This window comes from Sinocyclocheilus rhinocerous, unplaced genomic scaffold, assembly GCF_001515625.1.
Source record: "Sinocyclocheilus rhinocerous isolate Xijiao unplaced genomic scaffold, SAMN03320098_v1.1 scaffold1285, whole genome shotgun sequence".
In the NCBI taxonomy this organism is placed as follows: Eukaryota; Metazoa; Chordata; class Actinopteri; order Cypriniformes; family Cyprinidae; genus Sinocyclocheilus; species Sinocyclocheilus rhinocerous.
The window spans coordinates 507,884-520,082 of NW_015645559.1; the positions used below are offsets into that span (position 1 = coordinate 507,884).

The following is a 12,199-nucleotide window of genomic DNA, read 5'->3' on the forward strand; positions in this document are numbered from 1 at the left end:
GCGGTGATGAGAGAACGCGCTTGAGAAACAGTTTAGAGAGGAGAAATCAAACTACATATAAAATATTGGTCACAGATTATTGGTCACTTTCTAAATAATAAAAGTATAGCGCATCCACTAGTAATTATATATAAATAAATCGTTTTTTACTGATGCAAATATGTTAGAAACGATGCATCACGATACAAATGCCGACTTGTAGCCGATACACACTTTTTAAACTGATGCATCGCATCGTTAACTTTTTATGCCGATGCACCGAGCGAATCGGGGAATCTTCCCATCCCTAGTGTGTGCAGACAAGTGTGAAACACCTAGAAAAAAATTTATTTTAGAGACCCTACATCCTAGCTTCTAAGAAGATGATTTGCATTAAAACACCTCTAGGGGACATAGATGCCTTAAATGGATGCATATGTTGAAAATGCAGTATGACTGAATGAGATTGAAGCATCCTGGTTTGATTGGAGTATAAATACTGAGTCAGTGTTCTTTCTTTTGTTGCGCTCTGCAGCCAACTTGAATGACTGTAGAGTGTAGACCTTTTCTTGCAATAAATCTTCAAAAGACTTGTCTTACCTTCATTGAAATGGAAAATTGCCACAACACTAGTACGTAATTATTAGCTTAGTTAATCATATCTATTCCAATAGTTACTAGTATCTATTGAGGCTGTAATAGATATTAGATGTTGTTAAATATTAATTTACCTTTTTTTTAGCATTAGCATCTATCCAAATTGTTACTTATAGCATATCTCACTACTAGTTACAGTTGTTGTTTTTTTTAATTTTTATATAAAATAGCTTTATATATTTGTAATGACTAGTCAGGGTGGCTACTATACAGTTTTATTAAAAAGTTATAAATTGTATAAAAAATATTGTCTGATAAATTCCAACTAATTTCTGTTATTTTAGTCCTAAAAAGCAGGGACATATACTAATAACTATAGTTACTGGCAGGTATAAAGGCATAAACAAAAGTATTTATATTTTCTAGACTATAGTAATATGAACTATAGTGGCTAGTTGCAAGTACTAGCAGCTCTGGATTACTTGGTAAGAATTAAAAAAAGGTAGTAATATAAAATTGGTAGATAGTTTTCGGGAATAAAGGTTAAAACAGCTTGCCATACTTATGGAGATTTATAGGGCAGATGTCTGAGCACATTTAGTAGGGGGTGACCTGTTGTCCAGTGGCCTGTGTTCCAAAGGTTGTAGGCTTTGGGATGACAGAATCTGAATCACCATTGTATCAAAGAACAGTTGCTGTAAAATATTGTTTATGGAATGCTACCATTGATAAAATGACCCTACTGCCAGATAAAAATCACACTTATCTCTGTGTGTCAGCCCCTGTAAACTGCAAAAGGAAGTAAAATGCGGCCCACACAATTTAGCCAATCAGAAAACTTGGAGGCTGTTCTGTCATAACATCGCTTTTGTTTGTTTGAGGGACTTGACGTCAAGTTCTGGTTTAACTAATGGTGTTATTTCAGGGCAGTTTACCCAACTGTATGTCCAACCAGTGGAAGACGGGATTGTTTGTGCTGCTAATGATGTATAAATCAGCTTTAAAGGGATAGTTCATTCAGTAATTTGAATTCTGTCATTTACTCACCCTCATGTCCTTCCAAACATGTGGTTAATCTTCAAAACACACATTGAGATTGATTTAATGAAACCTGAGAGGTTTCTGTCCCTCCATTGAATGTCCAGATAATTCAAATGTATACAGAAAGGTCTTTGTAAAATAAGTCCATATGAATAAAGCAGTTTAATCCCAGTCTTGTGAAGAGATGCAATTGTTTTAGGCTAAATGCTGAACAGATTTAATTTAGGTTTGTCTTTTCAACCATGATCTACACACGCACATACTGTAGAGAACATCACATATTGTAAACATGGAAGCTTTATGTGTGTGTTCATATGTGTTTATATCTGTTCATTATATAAATTGATTGTATCTTTTCAAAAGATCCAGACTAAACTGGGGGGTATTCCAGAAAGGTTATGTGACATACCCGGGTATGTTTAATGGTAAGTAGGCGGATAAACTCAGCTTTCGGTTCCAAAAAAGGAGGTAGCTTTCAGGGTATGTAAGTAGCCATAGCAACTTATTCTCTGAACATAACCTGCTCTGGAGTAGGTTATGTTTCAGGGTTAGTTCACTTCAGAGCTATCAGCGCATGCGTGACCTACTGACGAGACTCCAGTGAGCGTGACAGATTGCGCACAATATTATGTATTATTTATATATTATATTATATATATATATATATATATATATACAGTTGAGAATGTGTTGCGTGTTAACCAGGAACATATTCTGTGTTGAATGAACTTACTCCCGGACACGTTTTTGGAACCAACATATACCACGAGTAAGCAAGGTTTGGGTTAATCAACCGGGAGTTCAGGATTTAGCAGATGGTAAGTTAACCTTGCTTTCTGGAATACACCCCTGCTTAATTCATATGGATTCTTTTTACAACAACTTTATGATCTTTTTGTGTCTTCTAAATTTTGGTTTGTAATAAATAAATCCATCAAGACATTTTTAACATCCAGCTAAAATACAAGTCCTCTATCCATAATATTGCTTTCATTGAAGAAACAAACTCATCTACATCTTGGATGGCCTTAGGGGTGAGTAGATTTTCATTTTTTGGGGTGAACTATTCTTTACGTCATCTTGAGGTCTCCTTGGGAGTTTGTTGAGGCCCTCTGGAGGGCCCTGGCCCCCTAGTTTAGAATCACTGCATTAAACAAAAATGGGAGATGGTATTTAAACATTTTACAAAATGACACAACTCATATTTAACCTTAGGTTACTCCAGGAAGGAGAGTCGATTTATTATCTGTGATGTACGTAAGTACCTAAATGGCCTATTGTGTATGATAAATAATTGGCAATAAACACACAATGATTTTTCCCCCACGTCTATTGCAGGTGGAGCATAAGCGCCTGTATGGTCCGATCTGGCGGTCACGCTTTGGGCCGTTTGATGTGGTAAATGTGGCGACGGCTGAACTGATTGCACAGGTGATCCGACAGGAGGGCCGTTACCCAGTGCGGACTGATCTGCCTCACTGGAAAGAATACAGAGACATGAGAGGACAGGCATACGGAATTCATGTAGAGTAAGCACCTCTCTCCTTCACACATAGTCTGCTGTGCCAAACCTGTTTGACTTTATTTTTTCTATGTATTATTTATATATTATATTATATATATATATATATATATATATACAGTTGAGAATGTGTTGCGTGTTAACCAGGAACATATTCTGTGTTGAATGAACTTACTCCCGGACACGTTTTTGGAACCAACATATACCACGAGTAAGCAAGGTTTGGGTTAATCAACCGGGAGTTCAGGATTTAGCAGATGGTAAGTTAACCTTGCTTTCTGGAATACACCCCTGCTTAATTCATATGGATTCTTTTTACAACAACTTTATGATCTTTTTGTGTCTTCTAAATTTTGGTTTGTAATAAATAAATCCATCAAGACATTTTTAACATCCAGCTAAAATACAAGTCCTCTATCCATAATATTGCTTTCATTGAAGAAACAAACTCATCTACATCTTGGATGGCCTTAGGGGTGAGTAGATTTTCATTTTTTGGGGTGAACTATTCTTTACGTCATCTTGAGGTCTCCTTGGGAGTTTGTTGAGGCCCTCTGGAGGGCCCTGGCCCCCTAGTTTAGAATCACTGCATTAAACAAAAATGGGAGATGGTATTTAAACATTTTACAAAATGACACAACTCATATTTAACCTTAGGTTACTCCAGGAAGGAGAGTCGATTTATTATCTGTGATGTACGTAAGTACCTAAATGGCCTATTGTGTATGATAAATAATTGGCAATAAACACACAATGATTTTTCCCCCACGTCTATTGCAGGTGGAGCATAAGCGCCTGTATGGTCCGATCTGGCGGTCACGCTTTGGGCCGTTTGATGTGGTAAATGTGGCGACGGCTGAACTGATTGCACAGGTGATCCGACAGGAGGGCCGTTACCCAGTGCGGACTGATCTGCCTCACTGGAAAGAATACAGAGACATGAGAGGACAGGCATACGGAATTCATGTAGAGTAAGCACCTCTCTCCTTCACACATAGTCTGCTGTGCCAAACCTGTTTGACTTTATTTTTTCTGGAGCTCTCAATCTTCTCGAGGATGCAAAAGCACCATAAAAGTATGATAAAATCAGCCTTTATGACTCTTTACACCACATCGTCCAAGCAATACAATAGCTCTGTGTGCCAAACAGTACTAAATGTAAGATTATTCCATGATAATCTTTACCTCCGTGAGGCTGAGTTGAACCAAAGACTATAGAAATACAACCGAAAGCTCTAAAATGCTGCTTTCAGAGGCAGCATTTCAAGGCATCAAGGCATCAAAGCACGTCCGAATACAAATTCTGCTTCACTTCCTGTCTCCGGAGGTACCTTCTTCTGATCGAATTTTGAAGGCAGCATAGATGTATCCTTTGCTGCCTTTGATATCCCACAATCCTGTGCGTTCCTTTCCGTGATGGTTGGGTTAAAAAAATAAAGATGGCATCTGAAAGTTGCGTTTGGTGGTCAGGTTGTGTGTAAATGTATGTTTCTGACTAACCTTTTGCACTTTTGATGTTATTTCTAGCAAGAAATCAGTATTGTAATAAGTAAATATTCGTTTAGTTATCACAAAAACTCGTTCTATTTGGTTGTAGATCATTAAACCGTTACGCTGCCTCAGAAGCCTGTCCGAAATCAGTTTCATGAGGTGCCTTCGTGCAAAAACGCTGCCTGCAAAGTCATTGCCTCATAAGGCAGCGAGGCAGCAAGTAAGCTGCCTAGGCTTTCGGACAAAAATGCAACGCGCAATATGGCGAAATAGTCCCGCCTTCTAAATGAAAGAGCCAATCGCTGATTGGTAAAGTCATTGCGTCACAGCAGCGGCCGCTATGCCGAGTTCACACTGCACGATTTTAGTCCCGATTGTCACTCGCCGACAGGTTTTGCGAAATCGGAGGCAAATCGGTGCTTGTTCACGCGAGTGACAATCACACAGTGTGAATTATCAAAGACGCGATCTGAGAGAATCGCCAATGCGTCGCCGACGCCCATGAAATATTTGGCATGCTAAATATCTGAACCTGACGGCAATTCAAAATCTTGCTGTGTGAAATGAGTTCTGACTGAAAAAACCATAGGCGATGATGTAACAGCCAATGAGAGAGCAAGATACAGGGCAGCGGGAAGTTCGGGGAGGAGTTATAGACCACAATATTTACTCAATATATTTTTAATTTACCATCTTTATCTGTACTTTTAATACATGAAATACCACTAGTTTTTACTGTGAGCAAGAACCTACATAAATCAGTCAGGTCAATGCGTTTCAAATTATAATCTAAAAATTCAGTACTATGAAATGCGTACATGTAACAGTAGGGTGCACCACATATTAAAAATAAGTGCATGAGGTATAAGAGTTTAAAACGTATTAAATGTTATTAAAAATATTATTATTAATAAAAATGATTACATTTACAATCATTATGAAATATTAAGGTATGTTGTAATGAGTAATGAATGTGACAATGGACAATGAAGATAACTATTTCCTTATCACTTCTCGCGTGCGTTTGGTTGTTTGCGGACCAGACAGAGTTGTCGGCGATTCTTCCTACTGTAAAGTCATGCAGTGTGTAACCTGTCGCCGATCCATCGTGCAATGTGAACACAGCAGCAACTGAATGGTACCCCAGATAATCATGCAGTGTGAAAACAACGGTGATCCAATGACTTTGAAAATCGTACCGTGTGATCTCGGCATTAGAAGCTCCGGTTCCCATAGAAACCTGAGGCTAGATCGGCCAATGCGCATGCATAGTCATAAGCGCGATATAACTGCGCATGCGCATTTGCTGGTCTAGCCTGAAAAATAAGCTTTTTTTAAACGCTATTTTAGCATAAGAAACAACATTTATTGGGCCGTTAATTTCATATTTTGTTGCTGATTTGAAATATGTAATTTAATTGCGACTTCAGCCAGCATTTTTTGAGATTTCAGGATTCCCCCATTCATTTAAATAGGACTTGGTCTTGTTTGAGCTAGCCGGAGGCGTTGCAAATATGGCCGCCGAGTGAACAGACTTTCCTTGAAAGGGACTTTGGTTGAACTCAATAACCAGATCAATTATATTCTATACAAATCATCCAGAGCACTATTGTGAATTGTATCAAGTGATTCATTAAAAAGATATGACTCAAAACTATTTCTGTCATGATTCCCATGAATGGTGGACCTCAAGATTAACAGAATTTTGGTTTGATTGATTGATTGTCATTTTGGAATTTGATAGCCCCAGTCCTTTTCTTAATATTCTTACTGATATACTATTGAAATGTTTGGGCAGAATTTCCTTCAAAACTTCAACCTTTGGTATTCAATGAATGAAAGAAGGTCATATGGGTTTGGGATGACATTTATAATAAATAACAAGTTCAGATGCAAAAGCCACTAAGTCCCGTCTGAAATTTTCTTCTAAAATGAGCATTTTTCTCAGGCTCCTATGTGTAGGTTCAGTAATTTCACTTTAATGGCAATGAATTGGTTCTTTTTAGAAGAAAATTTCAGATGGCACTTGGAGGCTTTTGCATCTGAACTCGTCAAATAAATTATGACAAAAGTTTCATTTTTGGAGTGGACTACACTACCATAAAAATGCCTGGTGACTTTTTTAAAAAGAAAAAAAAAATAGAAGATTTTTTTAGTCAGCAACGACTCTTAAATTGATCAAAAGTGACAGTAAAGACTTTAATAATGTTACAGAAGTTTTTTTTTTATTTCAAATAAATGCTCTTTCTTTTGAGCAAAGAATACTAAAAGAATGTATCATGGCTTCCACAAAAAATGGTGTAAAGTTTGTAATATTGATAACAATAAGAAATGTTTCTTAAACACAAAAAACCCAATGGCTGATAAAATTAAACTTTGCCATAAAATCACATTTTTAAATACATTAAAATAGAAAATAGTTATTTTAAATTGTAATAATATTTTACAGTATACCTGTTTTAACTGTATTGTTGGTCAAATAAATACAGCCTTGGTGAGAGTAAGATACTTCATTTAAAAACTTTTTAAAAAATCGTACCCACCCCAAGCTTTTAGATGATAATATATTTCTTTAATGCCAATATTTGATAAAATCACCAATTTAGACTTTTTTCTGCGTTTTTCAGCACAGGCACTGAGTGGTATCGCATCCGCAGTGCTCTGAACCCTAAGATGCTTAAACTGAAGGAAGTAGCAGCATATGCTCCCATAATTCACGAGGTTGTGTCTGATCTCCTACAGCGTGTGGAACTCCTGCGTCTGCGCAGTCCAGACCAGGTCACCGTCAAGGACCTCGCCTCTGAGCTCTACAAATTTGGCTTTGAGGGTATGTATGGATAGAGAATGGTAACAATATCCTGGAGCTCGTCGCAGTAATGTTTGAACAAACAGCACTATACTCTTGTGAAGTCTAGAATTTTTATTTTGACTGTGGTTTTTCTTTGCTGCTGTTCAGGAATCTCCTCGATCCTGTTCGAAACTCGGTTAGGCTGTTTACAGGAGGAAATTCCCACAGACACCCTGCGGTTCATATCTGCCGTCAATGACATGTTGGCGTTGTCAGAGACGGTTCTTTTTTTCCCACGCTGGACCCGTCACATCTTCCCGTTCTGGAAACGGTTTGTCCAGGCATGGGATGACTTGTATGACGTAGGTATGCTAAAGTTCAATGTCTGCATTAGGGACGCACAATATATCATTACCATATTGGTTATTAGTGATTTTTTTTATTTGTCATTATTCGATTCATATTGGCCAATATTTAATTGTGCACGCTCATTTAATTATTTGACAAGTTTTGAAGGTTTTATATATATATATATATATATATATATACGTACACATTTATGTATCTGTGTGTGTTATGTATGTTATACAGTCGTGGTCAGAATTATTGGCACCCTTGGTAAATATGATCAAAGAAGGCTGTGAAAATAAATCTGCATTGTTAATCATTTTGATCTTTTATTTAAAACAAATTCACAAATATCTAACCTTTCATTGAACTAAAACAATTGAAAATGGGGGGAAAATCTCATTACGAAATAAATGTTTTTCTCGAATAAACGTTGGACACAATTATTGGCACCCCTAGAAATTCTTATGAGTGAAATATCTGTGAAGTATATTCCCATTCATATTTACAATTTTGAGCATAGCAGGGTGATTATGAACATGAAATTATTTCAAATAGTTGTATCTCGACCAAATATTGTCCTATCCTAAAAACCTTACATCAATGGAAAGCTTATTTATTCGGCTTTCAGATGATGTATAAATCTCAATTTTGAAAAATTGACACTTTTTTTGTTTTGTGGTCCAGGGTCACATATAGAAAATTCCAATATATACATTTTTAATTTTATAAATATCTTTACTGTCACTTTTGATCAATTTGCATCCTTGATTAATTTCTTTAAAAAAAATCTTAACCCAGACTTTTAAATGGTTGTACATCGATGGTTGTGAAACAGAAGCATAACTGATTGTCCTTTCTCTCTTTGTCTGTTGAACCTTTGTCCAGCCCGGCGTCTGATTGATAAGAAGGTGAAGGAGATACATGATCAGGTTGAGCGTGGAGAGGAGGTGGAGGGCATGTATCTCACATACTTGCTGTCCAGCAATAAACTCAGCTTAGGAGAGGTGTACATCAGCCTGACTGAACTTCTGCTGGGAGGTGTGGATACGGTGAGAACGTGTGTTTATTTTCATCTGGAAGCAGTTGAAGAGGAAGCAGATTAAGCAACGTGATTTGCTGTTAGTCAGAAATGAATCATATTCCAAAAATACAATATCCTGCACCACTGGTTCAGTTGTTGTGGCAACTGGGTGTTTTCTAAATGTACATGCAGAAAACAAGAGAGAAGGTAACTTCCTGAGAAAGGGAGGAACACGAGAGAAACACACAGGCACAAATTTGAAACTATTTTTTTTTAAAACTATTTATTAATGATACCAGAAAGTTAATATTGTTGCATCCCAAACTGATACTTTCCTTGTGAAAAAGGAGTACACTACAACATACTTTTAAAGAGAGTTAATTATTACAGAAATAAGATTTCTTAGACAGACTTGTGCCAACTGAATGTAATTAGACAGCTAATTGCATGTTTACTACAATTAAGTGAAAATTTATTATAGTTCAAATATATATTAAATGCAATTTGTGCTTTATGAACCACTTAAGTTAGACTTGAGTACATTTTTATATGCACTTTTATAATTCTGTTGTCTTTGAAATATAGTTAGTGTATAGCCAAAAGTTCTGACATGCAATTATACTAAACTAAAATTTATATTGAAACTTGTATGTCCTGTATTTAAATATATTGGTAATTATGCATTTGCAATGATAAAGTTGCAAATGTAAAATATATCAACTGGAAATGTAATACGAAAGACGTCCAACACATTATCATGGACCTTGTACCACCTCGCACGAGATGCAGAAGTACAGAACCGCCTCTATAATGAGATCGCATCTGTGTGTCCGAATAAAGAGCAGCCGACCGCAGAACACCTGACAAGGATGCCCTACATGAAGGCTGTCATCAAAGAAACTCTCAGGTGAGGGAAATCCGTCCTAGTCCACCCAAACACTAAGTGCAGGGAAAACAGTGCTATTCTATCTTGAAAGGGGTGAAAGAGGTCATTTGTTTCCCACATTATGCAGGAGTGGCCAAACCTCACTCATTTTATACTGTGACAAAAATAACCTTTGCTCTGTACTTATTTAAACAAACAACTCACATCATCAATCATGTCCTTTACAGGGATTTAAACATGCAGATTTCTTTTGGAGAAACAATGAATTTGCAGTGAACTCATTTCAAAATGTAGTACTTTGGTACCTTTGACAGCACCTTAGATAGATTTAAATGTATTTTCTCACAATATGCTGCTTTTTAATCATAGGATTTATCCTGTTGTCCCTGGTAATGGACGCCTGACTGTGGATTCGGAAGTAATTGTGGATAATTATTGGTTCCCTAAGAAGGTAACCACACAGACACGTGCACAGCTCAAATAGTTCTATTGAAACACGTAATACAGTAATTAAACCTGGCCTAACTCCAGCCCTCATGTGTTTTCTCTCTCTTTCTCTCTTCACAGACACAGTTCCATCTCTGTCACTACGCTGTTAGTCACGACGAGAGTAATTTCCCAGAACCGGAGCGCTTTGTTCCAGACCGCTGGTTGAGAGACAGCCCGTCTCGCTCTCAGCATCACCCCTACAGTTCTGTCCCGTTTGGGGTTGGTGTTCGGGCCTGCGTGGGGAAGAGGGTCGCAGAGCTGGAGATGTACTTTGCCCTAAGTAGAGTAAGTATGACGCTTTCACACTATCTGCAAGTTCAGTTTCACACCCATTAGTCAAAATATTCTGTTAAACCAAGAACAAAACCAGGTTGACAATATTGATTAGCTGTTTTCAATCAATCATCATTTTGATCCCTAAATTCCAAAATATACATCCAAAGTCTAATAAATATACTTTCAAAAGTCTAAGCTTTCAAATTCTGTCAATTGTATAACACAATTCTGACACACTTTAATATGGTGTGCCTCAGTTCATATGGCAAGTGCACATCAGTCCTCTTTAGTACTAGTTATAGCATGAAATAAACATAAATGAACATCAGAAGGTGTGTTGAAAGTACAGTACAACTCACTGAAAAGTATCATGTCTCATGTAATCGCTCAATCAGTGTTTCAACAGCGGTTAATAAAACAGCTTGTAAACAATGTTATGTAATGCAACATTTATCTCAGGAAAGCCTGAGTTAGCTAAAAAAAGACTCTAGAGAGGAGCATTTTGCTGAATATTTGCACTATATTACATAATCACTGTCTTATTGATGGTACGATTGAATAAATCTGTCATCAAAACATTTTTAGAACATCCTCCATTTAAATGTTCATGTTTTAAAATGTACAGTTTAAATGTTTGTATACAACTAAGTTTGAGTGTTGATTATTATATCTAAAAAAACAGCAATTGAATTTGGAATATGTTGTTCATTTTAACCATTCATTTTATAGTAGCAACTGACGGGTTACCCTGTATAATTTACAGCATTAGTTTATATTTTCTTTTAAGTGTTCTTTTAAGAAAAATTTACATGTACTGTACCTGATAAAATTACAAATGCATCTATATCAAATAGGCTCAAAATCAAACCAAAAGCTTGTAAATTGTATTCAATTTCAATACCCGGGCCTATCGCTTTAGCTTTCATTGTTCGTTGCTAGTCTACAAAGTATGGACACGCCAGATGGAAAAGTCTGAGAAATATCACAAATGACATTATGTAATGATGAAGAAAGTTACACTAATCAAATCTTATATTTAGTTTAGTTTTCCTTCACTATCTGATCAGCCCATTCATTAAAAAATATGACAGTTTAGATTTGTTAAAGAAATTCCATATATGCACAATTTAGATCTCTAAAACTAGTTTTCTTTAACTTTAAAGAAACCTTTAAATCGAAAAAGTTTTTAATAAAATTTCAATCCGTTTTCTACGAAATATATTTAGTCACGTGCATCCAAACTTCTTGTTGATCTAATTTGAAGCTGATGTTTAAACTTCAGTTACCTCACTATTGTTATCTCTCTCGTGCTCTCATTAATTTAACACTTTTCCCTTTTACCCCACAGCTGATGCAACATTATGAGGTCAGAACGGAGGAGGGAGCCCCATCGATACATCCCAAAACCAGAACCCTGCTCATTCCCTCCAAACCTATTGACCTACAGTTTATCCCTCGGGTTTGATGCCAGCCAGCTCCAATCAATCTGTTAACCAAAATCAGTACCTTTAATTCAAATAATTTTGCCTTAAAGTTTGCCTTTTGAGAAGTTTTTGTGAAATGCTGTCTGTGGTAATTTAGGTTAAAAGTGAAAATAAAAAAAAATCACAACTGAGCTTAAATATTATAAGAGATATTTACAGCTGAGGTGTTCAATTCACCTAGGTTACATTATTAAAGAAGCATTTGCAAACAGTCTAAAAAAATCCAACAGAGAGATATGAGTACCGAGTCTCTTGCAAAATCACTATTGCTTTT

At 36.5% G+C, this 12,199-nt stretch overlaps 1 protein-coding gene across 2 annotated transcripts in view; it reads left to right on the plus strand.

The window, feature by feature from the left end:
- The window catches only part of cyp27a2 (cytochrome P450 family 27 subfamily A member 2), a 14,534-nt gene extending 2,335 nt beyond the window's left edge, over window positions 1-12,199 (plus strand). The window contains exons 2-9 of one of the 2 annotated variants that reach the window (XM_016510450.1): window positions 2,956-3,146; window positions 7,258-7,457; window positions 7,587-7,784; window positions 8,655-8,818; window positions 9,531-9,697; window positions 10,046-10,127; window positions 10,244-10,450; window positions 11,790-12,199. In XM_016510450.1, coding sequence (XP_016365936.1) covers window positions 2,956-3,146; window positions 7,258-7,457; window positions 7,587-7,784; window positions 8,655-8,818; window positions 9,531-9,697; window positions 10,046-10,127; window positions 10,244-10,450; window positions 11,790-11,906 — 1,326 coding nt within the window. In that variant the 3' untranslated portion in view covers window positions 11,907-12,199. Of the gene's footprint in view, window positions 1-2,955; window positions 3,147-3,877; window positions 4,111-7,257; window positions 7,458-7,586; window positions 7,785-8,654; window positions 8,819-9,530; window positions 9,698-10,045; window positions 10,128-10,243; window positions 10,451-11,789 lie in introns of those variants that run through there. The other variant, XM_016510451.1, reaches the window with a different exon arrangement.